Source organism: Sebastes umbrosus, chromosome 22 (genome assembly GCF_015220745.1).
Source record: "Sebastes umbrosus isolate fSebUmb1 chromosome 22, fSebUmb1.pri, whole genome shotgun sequence".
In the NCBI taxonomy this organism is placed as follows: domain Eukaryota; kingdom Metazoa; phylum Chordata; class Actinopteri; order Perciformes; family Sebastidae; genus Sebastes; species Sebastes umbrosus.
In genome coordinates this window covers 19920193-19937770 of record NC_051290.1, presented here as the reverse complement: position 1 = coordinate 19937770, position 17578 = coordinate 19920193, and the positions used below count along the sequence as shown (strand labels likewise).

At 37.9% G+C, this 17578-nt stretch overlaps 2 protein-coding genes across 10 annotated transcripts in view; both read right to left on the bottom strand.

Moving 5' to 3' along the window:
- LOC119481207 (serine/threonine-protein phosphatase 2B catalytic subunit alpha isoform) overlaps positions 1 to 13840 on the bottom strand; it is an 81569-nt gene extending 67729 nt beyond the window's left edge. For 3 of the 7 annotated variants that reach the window (XM_037757950.1, XM_037757954.1, XM_037757952.1), the window contains exon 1: positions 13515 to 13840. In XM_037757950.1, the coding sequence (XP_037613878.1) occupies positions 13515 to 13575 (61 nt within the window). In that variant the 5' untranslated portion in view covers positions 13576 to 13840. The remainder of the gene's footprint in view (positions 1 to 13514) is intronic. The other 4 variants (XM_037757956.1, XM_037757953.1, XM_037757955.1 and 1 more) reach the window with 2 other exon arrangements.
- LOC119481208 (serine/threonine-protein kinase pim-1-like) overlaps positions 1 to 17578 on the bottom strand; it is a 1020488-nt gene that overhangs the window by 798150 nt on the left and 204760 nt on the right. The gene's annotated exons all lie outside the window — the stretch shown is intronic.

Here is a 17578-nt window from a genome sequence, read left to right as displayed (position 1 = left end):
ACGTAAAAACTTCAAAATTCATGAGAGGGGTATTTACTGATGTATTTTATGTCGTAGAACAAAACGTTAAAATCTCTTAATCTTGTATTAACCACAGACCTTATTTCAGGCATCTAACTAAAACCCAGTCAAAAAAAACATTGACTTTAAAGGAGGGAACCGGAAGTGCAAAAATACTAAGTCATTTCCAGGTTTTAGGACTCATTCCTGCAGCACTCTATTCGATACCACAGTTAAAAAAGTAAATAAATGAAGAAAAAGTAAAACAATAAATCCCATGTACTTCAGCATACACTCCTTTATTAATGTTTACATACTGTTTTTTGTTAGGAAGTCATAATTCCCTCTCTATTATCCATTTTATATTGCTGTATTTATTCAAGTTTCTCGTTAAAAACTACTATTTTTAACTACAATTACTACAATTTCATCATCATCCCGCACGTCCAGTGTCGAAATCAGCAGGACGATCGCTAGTTAACGTTCGTTGTTAGCAGCCGGTAAGCAGTACAGTCCTGCTGGGAGCATACTGCTAACGTTAACTAGCTCTCTTCCTACCGATTTCTACGTGGATTTGTCGTTTGCAATGTAGCATTATCGGGAAAAAAATGGGTGCGTCAATAGTGAGTTTATTGCGTTCCAATCATCAATCATCACCGGGACGACGGGGTGGCGTTAGTCTCGAGCCCTGACGGTACCTGCGGTATTGTAGAAAAACGAGTACTGTCACAATTTCAGAATTTTGGCATCAACTCGGTACCGAAGTATTGGTTAATGACATGCCTTGTTGTGACCATCTGTGACTCGGCCTTGTGTTGCTGGCAAGCTACAGTCTATCATGGACAAACTCTAATGAGAATTAGATCTAACTTTAACCAAGATAAATTTAACTTGCAGACTATACCCAGAGAAAATGAATTGCTAAGTGAACTGCCAGTAATGAAATGTCACCTGGTGGTCGTGTTCGGAGTTGACCCCGGGGCCTGATTCAACAGACTAAACAGCAAGGGCACGGTAACAAATACACGCCACCTCTGCAGTATGTCCACCCCCTACCTCCCCACCAACGCACACACACACACACACCTCAGTCACGACTCTAGCTGTGGTCAGCCCCTGCAGAGTGTGTGTTTGAGTGAGTGGGCCAGGCAGCGGTCCTCCTCCCTCTCCTCTCTATGTGGGCAGCAGTGACTGAGAGGCCTGCCATCATCAGCTCTGGGGCCAAACTTAACCCCACGTTTGCCTGGTAGTCTCAAGACACAGGACCAAATAAAAAGGCTTGATTGTATGCAAAATTCAGTCCTAAGCTTGAAAATACGCAAGTACAAATTGTTAAATGACATCCTGATTTCTAAAATTCTGGAAAAAAATAAATATGTGGATGAGAAGCCTGTTAGCCAGGAAGTGCTGTCTTGTCTAGTTAAACAAAATGCCAATCTCACAAAACAACATCCTGTCAGGTCAATTATAGAACAAGCTGACATCCAATGAAAGATTTTTTTTTTTTCCTGTGGCAGACTGAGACGAGCAGACAACAACCAAATTCACCACCACCACGTGAAATAAGAGGGTTAATTTTCAGCCAGGTGGTCTATAATTAACGCGTGTGAAAGAGTGTAAATAAACCTTGGGGCCTCGACTCACCTCCAGCTGTATTTGTATAGCTGGAGTTTCTCTCTCGTCCACACACTGGGTACTTTGGCTAGTTAGCCAACAACACCTGAAAGAAAGGGAAAGTAACCCCCGGGGTTGTCTTTTCACGGAGCAGGATCAACAGTGAATGAACAGAGGAAAAACAACGTGGCATATAATGCGCTTATTTACCCATCTGTAATTAGGCCTTTCCTCAATTAAGCTAATTTTTGTTCATTTGTTTAATGGAGCTAAGGAATAATAAAAAAAAAAAAAATGTGACAAGGCTCCATGCAGAAAAATAGCCTTTGCTTTGCACAGCAGAGAGTGAAAATAAATCTCTCTTTCTAAATAAAAATACTAAATCACATTCTACAAGGCGGCCAGAAATAAAAATAAAAAGTGGTTCAATTGCTCTTGCCCCCACTTACACTCAATGCTTTAATGAAGTATATCCATAACACTTGATTAAAAGTATTGATTGGTCTGATAATTAAAAGGAACTGTATACAACATGATCTCTCCCTCCCTGTCTGATAAAATCTGTCCGGCAGGAGATTCGGTTCTCGGGCCGCGGCTGAAATGATGAAGTGGTCAATAAAACGGTGAGGAAGTGCCATTAACCATCCACTGCATTCTTTCATAATGCAGCAAAACAACCGGCAAGCCCCTGAAGTAGCTGCCATTCACTACACATGCTTCACTTGAAAAGGTCTCCTGGTTTGTAGTCAAAAGCCGCCGGTGCTGAAAAATGCCCTTAAAAATGTCAAAACTGCATTTTGAAGGCCTGAAGCCTGCCAGAAAACCACTGGGCAAATTGTCTAAATGCACAGCGCCGATGCCATTCTCTGTGCCTATGCTTCAGTGATCGGCCAAACCGTAACCCCCGCCAAAATAAAGCTGCAGTGAGTGGACTGCGGCGCTCCAACCCGAAGACAACTGTGGAGAATTGCTGTTCTGCTCAAACGCTCCAAGAAAAAATAATAGACAGTAACGATTGACTGAAATGAGAAAATTAGGCCTCACTGGCTGTCATACCTTAGGACTCGCTCCAATGGGTGCAACAGTTTTGAAGCGATTTTTTTTTCTGGAATCCAGCATCACTGTGCCCGTTTCTGGTGTGGTAACATAAAAAGACTATCAATCGTCAATCGATTCAAATATTTAATCACGATTAACTGCATGATTGTCCATAGCTAATCGCAAATAATCACTTTTTTTTATCTGCTCAAAATGTACCTTTAAAGGGAGATTTGGCAAGTATTTAATACTCTTATCAACATGGGAGTGGGCAAATATGCTGCTTTATGCAAATATATGTTTATATTTATTATTGAAAAACAATTAACAACACAAAACAATGACAGATATTGTCCAGAAACCCTCACAGGTACTGCATTTAGCATAAAAAAAATGCTCAAATCATAACATGGCAAACTGCAGCCCAACAGGCAACAACAGCTGTCAGTGTGTCAGTGTGCTGACTTGACTATGACTTGCCCCAAAACTGCATGTGATTATCATAAAGTGGGTATGTCTGTAAAGAGGAGACTTGTGGGGACCCCTTTGAAAATGGCCATGCCAGTTTTTCCTCGCCAAAATTTAGAGTGTTACGTGGCCTCCTTCGCGACAAGAAACAACAGAACAGAAATTCAGTGGCGTTAAAGCGAATTTGCGCTAACACGTTATTATCGCATTAACTTTGACAGCCCTAAAAAAAGACATCACAACAAACTCCCTCATGGCTAAGGTTTGACTTCACCCATATAATGCCGGATAAAGTGTTCAGGTTGTATATTGCCTTTATGTTCCCTCACACGTTTACCCTCGTACTGAAAATGACAGGAATCTGCATATTCATCAGTTCTTCATAGGAACAGGCCACATTTGCATCAGCTTCAATGTGTGTGTGGGTGTCAACAAGTACCGATGCCTACATGACAGCAGAGAAGAGGCAATCTCGACTAGACAGTTACCATGAGATATTGCGCACCCTTCCCGTGTCATTCCCCCCCCGATACATGCACTGAGTCGAGAGCCAACACAAGAGTTACAACATCCCTCCCGCTGCGGTGTCTTTTCTCTGCTTACTAATCTACCATTTACAGGCAACCCGCAGATGGCTTTACTCATTTTACCCATATTTAAATACTAACCAGCGCCCGGCACAACACGGGAGTGTGCGTCTGTGTTTGCATCTGTCACACAGCAGCGTGCAGGGGCTTGTCCCGAATCCACGAAGACAAGTCTCCCATTTAGCATGCAGGTATGTTTTCACCACAAGGAACTTCCTCCTTCTAACGGAGACAAGCATAGCAAGGAAAAATGAGGTCACGAAAATACTGTGCGCTCAAAACTGTAGAGGTTTGTACTCAATAAAAACACGTCTCATTCTGAGGCTCAAAACATTATTCAGTGGCGCTAAAATGGTTTTCTCATTTAGCATGCGGTTTGAGGTGGCTGTGTGTGTGTGTGTGTGTGTGCATACCTGTGGGCTAGGGTTAAATAAATATTCAGGCAATTCAAAATGTAAACAGGCTGATGATAAAGCTAGGGGTGTCAGGATTTAACTGCATCAATCTGCTTAAAGAAAAAAAATAATGAGTCAATGTGGCTTCAGCAACGATACCTTTACTGTCTCACAACCGCATCACCATAATTATTAATAATAATAATTACTGACACTGACAATTACAAGCACTGCAGGTGAACAAACGAGATCCGTAAAGTCAACCGATTTGACTGTTATCAGCTCATTAAACGTGCGTTATCAGTCGTTATAAGCCTCATACATATGGGTCAGTAGGGACCTGCTACACCTATTGCATTGTAAAAGTGAAAGTAAAACTTAAAAGCAACACGTTCTAACATGTTATAAAACTTTACATTTTGAACACAAACAAGACAGCTTGTTTAGGTTTAGGCAACAAAACCACTTGGCTAAGTTTAGCGGAAAAGATCGTTTTTTTTCTTAAAACTAGGGCTACAAATATTTAATTGCGATTAATCACAAATTAATCACGTATTTTTCATCTGTTCAAAATGCCCCTTAAAGGGAGATTTATCAAGTATTTTAATACTCGTATCAACATATGCTTTCTTTATCCAAATGTATGTATATATTTATTATTGGAAATCAATTAAAAACACAAAACAAATATTGTCCAGAAACCCTCACAGGTACTGCATTTAGCATAAAAAATATGCTCAAATCATAACATGGCAAACTGCAGCCCAACAGGCAACAACAGCTGTCAGTGTGTCAGTGTGCTGACTTGACTGTGACTTGCCCCAAACTGCATGTGATTATCATAAAGTGGGCATATCTGTAAAGGGGAGACTCGTGGGTACCCATAGAACCCATTTTCATTCACATATCTTGAGGTCAGAGGTCAAGGGACCCCTTTGAAAATGGCCATGCTAGTTTTTCCTTGCCAAAGTTTAGCGTAAGTTTGGAGCGTTATTTAGACCTGCTAGTGGGTGCAGCAGGGCCCTACTGACCCACATCTATGAGCCCATCTAATAACCTGATAAAAGTCTAACCGCCTGCTAAAGCACCCTCCACTTTCCTGTCCCTGAAATTAATGGGGCAGGAAAGATAAAAAAAAACCCAAAATGTACTCTGTAAACTTGCAAAAGTAATGAAATGCTATAAAAACACTAAACGTAATTATGACTACTACTAATTTCGTAAAGCATTTTTTAAATGTGGCATTTGTTTACTTTTATTATTACAGTACAAAAGAAATCAAACCTTCAAATAGTAAGATGTTTAAAAGTAGTCTTTCAGCTTGACACAATTTGAAGGAAAACTCAGCTCAAATGTTAAATGTTTTGTAATCTAATTGAAAGACATTTTTTTCCCCCCTACAGAATAATGTTTTAAATGTAACCCTGCTGTCTTTGTTTCTGATTCACCTTGCAAAACAATAAAGACAGCTGTTTGTTGTTGCCGATTTTGGCTAACAGTTACCAAATCGGACTGTAATTTTCAAAATCAAATTACGCTAAAAAAACAACAACACATAAATCGCTCCTGAACCAAATCATCATCCACTGTTGTTAATTGAATGAGTCTCTGTTAAGCCAATGAGTCACAGCCCTTGACAAAGCATTTGCTCTCAATTTTTGCTAAACAGCATCTGGCAACAGTCCCGTGACAGATGGTTTTTCTATATCTGAATACTGAAGAAAATCCACTTCCTAAATTAACTAAAAGTGACCCATGTTTTAGCTAATGTGCATGTATACACGAGTGTTTACACACCCTCAAAATCCAATTTCTTGGGACTTGAGGTGAGAAAGTAGATTTACTACTCAACTGGCCTCTAATTTAACTCAGCAAAACCAGTTGCTCCCAGTTCACTGGGTTAGTCACTCATTGTTCTGGGTGCCCAACATGTCGTTACATGTGTTGTAGACACTGTATTGATTGATTTGTGACTGTGCTGTGACCAGCTCCAGGGAGGGATCCAATGACACACTCCTGTCCCTGCTCCAAATCACTTTTGTTAGCCACAAAAGGGCCGTGCGCTGGTGTCTGCCAGCCATGAAATGGGAAATGCTGAGTGTTTGTTTATACGGAGGCCAATTTTTACCAACTACGATAGCACAACATTATGATCTACGGCTCACACGCATGCCACTGTGGGTACGGGCAATTGAGAGTGGAATATTTTGTTTGTTCGCTCCTCTGCAAAATGGCACTTTGGGTGCTGCAAGAGGAAAATGTGGCGCATGTAAGGCCCCATATGACGAGCCACAATAGTAAAAAGCTGCATTAAAACTCAATATATAAGCTACAAAACCGTCTGCTGACAAAACTACACTGGTTCAAATGTATCAACAGCATGAGTTCAAAGGCTTGCAAATCCCAGAACTGTTCTCGTAGGCTTAGCAACAATCTACAAAATGCCAAGGTAGGTAAACAGTTTTTCTTTCCTCTATTGCTTTATCAAGACCCAACATCCATTTGTTCACATGAATTAGCAAGAGCAGCAGCTTTAATGCATGGAGTCAGATTACAACCTCTGAGCAGAGCCGCCTTTATCCCCCTATATGGAGCTTAATCTGTCCAAATCCGCCGCTTTGCTGTGCCCTAAATCCACAACAGAGCCTAATTCCTCTTTAATCTAATGAGCGGTAAAGGTGCACTTACTCAGGTTCGGGACACCGCAGACTGTGTATCTGAGCGTCACATCACAACAGGGGTAGTTCAGGTCTTCTCCGCCGCTATGACCATGATGCAATACACTGTCATCAAAAAGACTTCACAGCAGACAAGGCGAGCGGATACATGACAGGCTTTGATAGCTTGTTTGGTTATCTTCTTGTCACTTTCTGCTGTATGCGACATTTCCAGGTCGAGCTGTTTTGAGTGGACGGCTGTCAAAAGATGCTGAGGAGGAGCTGGTCCCTCAGTCACCACCAGCACCCAGGCTTCTTCTTCACATGCCAACTTAGACATGACAGCAAGCAGGGAGGAGTTATCCCTGGAGACCAACTCTGACTAACTTTTTTCTTATTCAGAAAAGTTTTAAAAACACTCAGAGAGCAACATCCTCGCACGCCCAACCTAAATCTTGCGGGCCCATTGTTCAGGACAAGGTTGTAGCCTTGAGGCCACCAATCAGCAAACTAAGCTGCAGGATTCATAATAATTGTCATCATGATTTTTCCTTTTGCAAACAATTAAACTATGATATTGACAGTTTGCTATTTAAGCACCTGCACGGATGCAGCAGATCAAGCACTCTCTGTTAACAGGTCAACTGTCCAATCTGGCCAATCACAGGCTCTAATTAACCACTCTGCTTCTTAAACGCCGAAGCGGCTGCCAGCAAGATTATTTTCACCTGTACGTATGGAGGACTAAATCCTTTTAGCTGCATGCTGTAGTAGCATAATAATATTTATTAGCAGTATTAGTATTTTGAAGTTATGCAACTAATGATTACTTTTATTATAAATTAGTGTGGAGATTTATTTTTATTAATTGAGGAGTTGTGACTGTGTATAAAATTAGGGATGCACTGATCCACCTTTTTCAGTTCGATACCAATACCCATACCTGGGCTTTGGGTATCGGCCGATGCCGAATACCGATCCGATATTGGTCTTTAATTAATAAGCTGTATGCCTCGATGTGTGGAAGTGACTGGGATCATTCTTTTATGTGTAAGACAACATCAGGCTGGACTTTAACATTGCTTTCTTAACTTTGTAAAACAAAATGTAACAAATAAATTCATAGACATGCATTTACTGAATTGTTATTTATAATTAAAATATTAGTATATCAGCAACTTGGCAAAAAAATCTTCAAAATGAACAGGAATTACAAGTAGAAACCTTATTAATGCAGCAACAAATTGGTCAAAACTTACACAGGAAATAAAATGCCAGTAAATAATATATAGCATATAAACATGGAATAGAACTGAATACATCGGCCTTATTGTCACCGATATACGATCCAGCTATCTGAGTAAGTATTGGCCTGATATCGGTATCCTTGAAACTGCTTGTTTCGTCCAAAGCCACAGTCCAAATCACAAAAAAAACAAAGAAATGCAGGAAATCAGCACAATTTAGAAGCTGGAACTACAGTAAGGAATGTTTTTGGCATTTTTGCTTGAAAAATGATTTGTGGTCATCAATTATCCAAATTATTGTTGATACGTACATTTTTGGTTGATTTCTGTCAGTTCAGCTCTAGTATTATCTTCTGGTTAATAATTGGGATATTAATATAGACCATAAAGCTGCAACGATTAATTGATTTGTCAACTATTTAATGAATCAGCAACTATTTTGTTAATCAATTAATCGGAATGAGTATTTTTTAAAGGTCCCATATTATGCTCATTTTCAGGTTCCCTTCTTGTATTTTGTGTTTCTACTAGAACATGTTTACATGCTGTAATGTTAAAAAAAACACATTATTTTCCACATACTGTCAGCCTGAATATGCCTGTATTTACCCCTCCGCATTTTGACGGAATTGCAACAGAATTGCGTTGCTAGGCAACAGCTTGGGTCCATGTGTACTTCCTGTCAGCTGATTCATTCACATACACTGCAACAAGAAATAAACTGGGACACATTTAGAATGTTTACGTTTAAAACTGTGTCAAGGGTCTAAATATTGTATATTCGTGACATCACAAATGGGCAGAAATCCTGACAGCTTGTTTCAAATGCAGAGTTTCTGAATACGGGCTGTGTGTATTTTCCTGTGGATTGTGTTTCGATACTTTCACAGTATTTATATAGCAGTTAAGCCTGCTTTATAATAAAAAAACATGAAAATCTCACTCTTTTTATAATATGGGACCTTTAAGATAAAAAAGTCAAAATTCTTTTTCTCATCGAAAAATCAAGAAAATAATTGACAAATTAATCGACAATAAAAATAATTATTATTTGCAGCCCTAATAGACCAAAAGTAATTACCCTTATTATTTTTGTCATGATCTCACCAGATGCTGTGCTCAGTACCTCTTTTTTTCCATTCACACTTTCTAGAAAGTAAGCCAATAAATACTGAGCATCTAGCATGAATGAATCAAACTCTCACAGGAGGAGATCAATTCAATCCATTAGAGGGAAAGCAATCTAATAGAGTGAATACACTGCGTTGCAATTTTCAGTATCTTTCAATCCTCACAATAAACACTTACATTTTTAGGCAGCCAGTCAAATTACAGTGCAGCCACCCAAGAATATTGGAAAGTCAAAATGCATAAATACAGTTTGATGTCATCTAGAGTGCTTTGTCGCAGCACACATACGCCATTATTCACTCTTTATTAAAGTTGACGGTCTTGCAGTGGAATAAATTATGTGGCAAAAACAAACTAAGCATGTTTGCTGATTGGTCCAGGATTAGTAACACCAAAGGACTTCTGGCTTTACCAAAATATGGCAGACGATTTCTACTGAAATTTAAACTTTACAAATTACAGACACATGATTAAAATCACAAACAGCCTCAGCAGTTATTATAAATCGCTTAACTTTCCCGTAGTAATCTTATTGCCATGCAAATAAAGCTAATGACAATGTTTACGCATTGCTAATGAGGAAATATTACTGAGAATGATGACACCCAGAGGGAAACTCCTGACAAATGGTTCATTTTACACCTCTGTATTACACTGTGTTTGCACCTGATAAGAAAGATGATGCCACACATGCCGGATTAATAACATAAAGCAGAACCGTTATGCAGGTGATCACATGTAAGGCAAGGATCAAGTATGTGGCATTACTTAATGTTCTGTTCTATAAATGACTCGGCTATCCTGCTGGGATCAGTGGCTGGCATTGCGCCGCTGTCACCACCACCATTTCTCCAACCCACGCATGTCTGAGCATGGGGGCCTCTCCTCAAAAGTCAAATGTCAGATGTTATCCATCCCCACTCGTAGAGAAGGACCCACCATCGGGGGCTCGGAGGCCCTGCTTCTGGAAAAACACCATTACTGAGCTTGTTTTTGCTTTTGGAGCGTGGTGGTTGTCATGATTGCACCATGGCGACCATATTACTAACTGTTTATTTATTTTATATCTAACTGAGGGGAGCTCTAATACAAACTATCATTCTGTATACAACTGGAGAGCAAGATTTTGTATCAACATTCAAAGACTGCAGTAGGGCTGATAATCCGGTGATTATTTTCTTGATTAATCGATTAGTTGTTTGGTCTATAAAATGTCAGAAAATTGTGAAAAATGTTGATCAATGTTTCCCAAAGCCCAAGATGATGTCCTCAAATATCTTGTTTTGTCCACAACTCAAAGATATTCAGTTTACTGTCATAAAGGAGTAAAAAGACAAAGACATTTTTCACATTTAAGAAGCTGCATTCAGAGAATTTCGACTTTTTTTTTTCTTAAAAAATGAAAATAGTTGGCGATTAATTTAATAACGACGAATCGATTAATCGTCGCAGCTGTAGACTGTGGCTGCAAATACTAATGTTGATTTAAGATATGAATTCAATGAATGATGCATAATAGTGGCTAATTTGAGCTGAAACAAAAATGTTGATTGTTTTTTTAAGCAAAAGTGACAAAAAAATGCACTGGTTTGGTTTCACATTCTCTGATGGGAATATTTGCTCATTTTCCAAATATTACATGATATTAAACTAAGCATCTTTGGGTTTCGGACTGTTCGTCAGACAAAACAAGCAATTTGAGTACATAAACTAGAGTTGTGGAAAATTCTGATAGACTTTTTTTGCTCTATTTTCTGACATTTTATAGGGGTGCGAGGAAATATCAATATAATTGAGTATCAATATCGATTATAATGTTTTGTAGATCAATTCTGAAAAAAAAGACTGATTTATAATTAATAGCTTACGTGACAGAAAGTGGCTTAATCCGTTGCGTTCAAACCCCTGACCACTAGATAGCAGTGTTGGAATCTATCTTCAGGCGTAACACTCTTCCACTCCAACGTAACAACATAAACAGAGACAGGAAGTAGCGTAAGGGTGCACAGCTTACTTTTTTTTCTCAGATTTTATACATATGGCGTTATATTCTTTATACCATGACAGTTTTCATAAAATTAGATTATAAAAAAAAAAAAAAATCACAATATATGACCTTGCATACAGTATCACAATATATTGAATCGTAACCCCTGTATCATGATGCGTATCGTATCGCCCTAGAATTTTATGGACCAAAGATTAATCGATAGGTTTATTAATCACAAAAATTGCTATTAGTTGAAGCTGTATGGCTAATAATTGTAGTAAAAAAATCATGACCACAATATCTGCCTAAATAATCAGGATTATCATTTGAGTCACAACATTATCAAAAGCCGCTTAACCAGGTATGCCTTTAAAAATCAACACAAAACAGCTGCAATGGTTAATCACTGTATATACAACAACAATATCAAAACAAATGACTAACATGCACGTGATGGAGCTCGGTAAATGCTCACATATTTCGGTCTGGGATGAGAACGTGATGCAACTTCTCCTGTCTCAGCTGATTAAACTCGTAGGAGTAATTACTATGCATGCGGCGGTGGCTTCCAGGAGCCTTATGATAATGCATTTGGAAAACAGGTGGATGCAAAGCACTCGTGATAAGTTGGACTGACACCTTGTAGCGGGGCAAACCGGGCAGCCGAAAACAAATTACTTCACACCTATAGCCTGCAGTTATTTTGGAGAGGTGCTTTGTACACAGCCAGCGTCTCTGTTGTCATAATACTGATGCATTACCAAAACACTGACTCCACCAAACTTGAATGAATAATGAGTTCAATTACTTTGCCGATCATCGGGTTTAAGAGTGAGCCCCGTAGAAACGAGGCTCTCAGATTCCCTGACAGCCTCTCTAATGACTAATCAATACATTTTAACCTGATTAAGACCATAGCAGACCTACTGGGAACCCAACGTTGAGACATGCAACACCAAGGCATCTCCTCAGCGTGACAAAGGGGGAAAAGTAGCTTCAGATCTTTATAACACGACCGGCCCCCCAGTGATGATGTCAAATCTCTTCAAAACCCCATACTTGTAATATCTATTTTTCATTACCCTTCAAGTCGGTGGTGACTGTAAGGGGATGATCTCTTGAAATATTCATCACAAAAGCAACCAAGACATACTGTGACTCTCTTTTAACACTGAAACCTATTTTCTGTAGCCAACAACACAACTGGTTAGCTCTGTGCTTACAGTTGTCAACATTGTTTTTTTTCCATTTCAAATGGCACAAGCTAAGAAGGCAATCAAGTGGGAACTATATTTGCGATAGCGAGCCAGTATAGTCAATGATTCCAGTCATGGTCTTTTGAACACTGTAGCGTTGCCTCCTTTCTCAGCTAAATCGTAATGTTTAATGGTCACCGATGATCTAATCATTTCAACCGGTTGAACCCTAAGCAAACTATGCCTGAATAGAAAAAATGACTCCCCACGATTCCCTCCTGTGTGTGCTGCTTGTGCACACTAGTGATCGCTGTGGACATGCCTGTTGTGATGGAGCTGGAGATGATGATAATAATGGTTGCAACTTAGTGCTGGATCACAACCAACCAGTCAGCACAGATAAACACATTCTGTCATCTGAGGGGAAAAGGGGAGGAAAGGCAATGAGATATTTCACTTAGTAGTGCTCATATTATAACACAAATTTAGATTTTCTGCAACTTTAAGTGTAAAATCAAACATGTCAACTGCATGAAACTGCAGGCAGGCTGCTTTGCTCCTGCTGCTGTGTTCAAAAGGAGGTAGGTCGACTTTGATTGTGATCTTTATGGCATTCTTATGCTAGACTGCAAAGGTGGAATGTCAGTAAAAATGTACACAGGAGGAGGCAGAGGAAGCACCACCCCCATATGATGGCATGAACACAATCAAAATGAGAGAGATTATTACAACACATAGGGCGACATCATCAAGTAGTATTGTGCAATGGTGAAGAAAAAAAAAACAGACTATGCTTGGTGATGCATGCAAAATGAGGGGAAATCGCCCTTGGGTGGGTTGAATGCACTGGTTGTGCAATATGTGCATGCATATACTGTAAAAGCTGTGTGGATGTGGATCATGCATCTGGATCACTGCTCTGTTGCTAATGAAAACAATGCATGTACACAGACACATTTCTAGACAAATTCTTGCTCTGGACTACAACCTGGAGTTACCCCCTCACTTCCTAGTTGCCTGCTGCTGTCACAGCTCGGCTAACACCCTTCTGCCTCCATAGCCAGCTCACTATTTGTCGTGCTATACGACCGTGATATCAGCTTCTTCTGCTGCTGCTCAGAGAGACAGAGAGAGAGACAGAGAGAGAGAGAGAGCTGTGTGCTAGCGACTAGTCTGAAGAATAACACTTACATTTCACCACCCTGTCCGTCGTAGATAACTTCGGCTCATCATTCGGCTTGTTTTCGGACATTTCCAGTGTGATATAATATTGAGATATTAGCAGAAATGAGACTGAAAAGCGGTCCCTGCGTTGCTCACTCTTTGAGTCTGTAGCCGAGAGAAAAGAGACCGCAGTGATCTCACTCCGTCCGAGCAGCGGCCAAAAATACTTGCAACAGGGTTTTCAGTTTCAGTGCTGCTGCTGTGTGCTCTGTGTGCTCTGTGTGTCTGTAGCTGGAGCTGGAGGAGCTGCTCTGTGTCTCATTTACTGTTACTCTGTAGCAAGTTGTCTGAGCGCAGTGTGCAATCAAACATGCTAACCCTTAAAGGACCCGCCTACACAACTCACACCGAGGCTTCCGATTGGTGGAGAGCCCTTCAGGCTGCACATTCACTTTTATTAAAGGGCTGTTTCTGTGTCAATCTGTCCTGTGTATGAAGTACTTATAATACATTTGTATGCACAATAAATACTTGAAAATACAGATACAAAAATATGTTTTTTTTTATCCAACATATGTTCACAAAAGCAGATTGAATTTAGCACAAAGAAATGGTGTATCTATTGAAAATGTATTTGGACCCTTGAAATATATTGTCTGTATGGAAGCCCATTTCCACCATAAAAACATATGTATGCACAATAAATACTTGAATATACAGATACAAAAATATGTATTTTTTTTATTTTTATCCAATATATGTTCACAAAAGCAGATATTGAATTTAGCGCCAAAAAAATGGTCTATCTATTGAAAATGTATTTGGACTCTTGAAATATATTGTCTGTATGGAAGCCCATTTCCACCATAAAAAAATTTAAAAAAAATTAAAAGTTCAAAATAAAACATATGATAAAAATGCTCATGGTAAGCCTGTTTTTATTTATAGAGACATATACGTATGCACAATAAATTCTTGAATATACAGATACAAAAATATGTATTTTTTTTATCCAATATATTTTCACAAAAGCAGATATTGAATTTAGCACAAAAAATGGTCTATCTATTGAAAATGTATTTGGACCCTTGAAATATATTGTCTGTATGGAAGCCCATTTCCACCATGAAAAAGAAAAAAAATTAAAAGTTCAAAATAAAACATATCATAAAAATGCTCATGGTAAGCCTGTTATTATTTATAGAGACATGTATGCATAATAAATAATTGAATATACAGATACAAAAATATAATTTGTTTGTATCCAATATATGTTCACAAAAGCAGATACTATTTTGAATTAGCACAAATGGTCTATCTATTGAAATGTATTTGGACTCTTGAAATATATTGTCTGTATGGAAGCCCATTTCCACCATAAAAATAAATAAATAAATAAAAGTTAAAAATAAAACAAATGCTAAAAATGCTCATGGTAAGCCTATCTTTATTTATAGAGACATGAATTAGACATTAATCAATATTTCTGTATATGTGTAAGTGTGCCAATTTATAAAAACTACAGCTCTCAGGCTGGTATGAATTCCTTATAATACATTTGTATGCATAAGAAATACTTGAATATACAGATACAAAAATATGTATTTTTTTTATTTTTATCCAATATATGTTCACAAAAGCAGATATTGAATTTAGCGCCAAAAAAATGGTTTATCTATTGAAAATGTATTTGGACCCTTGAAATATATTGTCTGTATGGAAGCCCATTTCCACCATAAAAAAAGAAAAAAAATTAAAAGTTCAAAATAAAACATATGATAAAAATGCTCATGGCAAGCCTGTTTTTATTTATAGACACATGTATGCACAATAAATACTTGAATATGCAGATACAAAAATATGTATTTTTTTTTATCCAATATATGTTCACAAAAGCAGATACTATATTGAATTTAGCACAAAAAAATGGTCTATCTATTGAAAATATATTTGGACCCTTGAAATATATTGTCTGTATGGCAGCCCATTTCCACCATAAAAATTAAAAATTAAATTAAGAGTTCAAAATAAAACATATGATACAAATCCTCATGGCAAGCCTGTTTTTATTTATAGAGACATGTATGCACAATAAATACTTGAATATACAGATAAAAAAATATAATTTGTTTGTATCCAATATATGTTCACAAAAGCAGATACTATTTTGAATTAGCACAAATGGTCTATCTATTGAGAATGTATTTGGACTCTTGAAATATATTGTCTGTATGGAAGCCCATGTCCACCATAAAAAGAAAAGAAAAGTAAAAAATAAAACAAATGATAAAAATGTTCATGGTAAGCCTATCTTTGTTTATACAGACATTAATTAGACATTAATCAACATTTCTGTATATGTGCAAGTGTGCCAGTTTTCAACTGCAGCTCTCAGGCGAGATGTTCTAAAACCAATGAACGGGAATCGTCTTGACTTACTAAGTCAAGGTCATGAGATATATAGTCAAAATTAGAAAGTAAGTCACAAATTATGAGATAAAAAAATTAATATTTTCAGATAGTAATTAAAAGGTTATGAGATGAAAATTCAAAACTATAAGATAGTAAGTCACAAATTAGGAGATCAAAAGTCAATATTTTCAGCTAGTAAAAGGTTGAGATTAAAAGTCAATATTTTCAGATAGTAAGTGAAAGATTATGAGATGAAAAATAAAAATGATGAGATAGTTAGTAAAAATCATTAGATAAAAAGTCAATATTTTCAGATAGATAAAAAATCACTATTTTCAGGTAAAATATTATGAAATTAAAAATCTAAATTATAAAATAGTAAATCACAAATTATAAGATTAAGTCAATATTTTCAGATACTAAGTAAAAGATTATGAGATGAAAAATCTAAATTATGAGATAGTACGTCATAAATTATGAGATAAAAAGTCAATATTTTCAGATAGTAAGTAAAAGATTATCAGATTTAAAAATATATATAAATTATGAGATAGAAAATAAAATATTTTATTTATTGTTATTTTTGTCATGACTAACTTTTCATCTTTGTTTTATTTTACTGGCAAAAATGGGCCTCCGTATATCAGGGCCACTCAAAAAAAAAATTATCTGCATTATTTTCATTTTTCTCCACTTTTTAGTCAACGACAATAACAGCAGAAATATATCTCGACCTCTAACTAAAGGTCACCATTTCAGTGAAATTTGCTCTGGATTTTCATAGTTCCCTGAGGATGAATCCTGATAGTTTCAATGAACTGCTGAGCTTTCTATTTTGGATTCTTCAATACTTTTCCTCTAGTGCCACCCTCAGGACAAGATCTGCAGCTTCAGTCCTGTTTGTTAACAGTGGTAATAACATATCACGTTGAGGTCATGGTTAACCTGACATTTTATTTGCCTCCAAGTAGCTGGCCGTGATAGCTTTATTGCCTGCTATGGAGGACTCTCCTCAGGTGAACTCACCACATATCTAGAAGAGGATTTAGCGGGCTGTCTTTGCGTTTGGATAATAGTGGGCATACGGACAATGTGAGTGAGTGGTAGTGTGTGGATCTGCATGGAACAGAGTGATCTTTCATTGGTGACTCATCAGGTACACGGCACCGGCAATTTGCCTGAAGGAGACCTCAACTTTCACCGGCTCATTTTCTCAACAGTTGTGCATTTCAGTTCTACCCCACTACTGCTGCACAAAGGATATAAATGGTGGCAAACTGCTATTAGCGACACACTGGTGTGGTATGAGTCAGTTGTTTGGCAGGTGGAGGCAGTTAATGAAGCCCTGAGTTTAACATTTCTCTCAGTGAGGGACTGTGTGTGTAGGTCAGAGCATCCCACAGCCTTTTTGTCTCTGCCTGTAGTGGAGACATTCACACCAGATCATTAGTTTTAACACGCCTCAGGTTCTAGCGCTCCGCTTTTCACCCATGGCTCTGCAGACTTAATTAAACTCTGTGACTCAAGTTTTTCCCTCTCTCTGATCACCTGTTGTCTGCCTGACAGTGACCTTTGAGTTCATTATTTGCTGTGCTCTTGTCTTTTTAATGGCATATTATAAAATACTAAGCTATGGTTTTTTTTAATTTGTTATTGTATTTTAAATATGATTTTCTGTT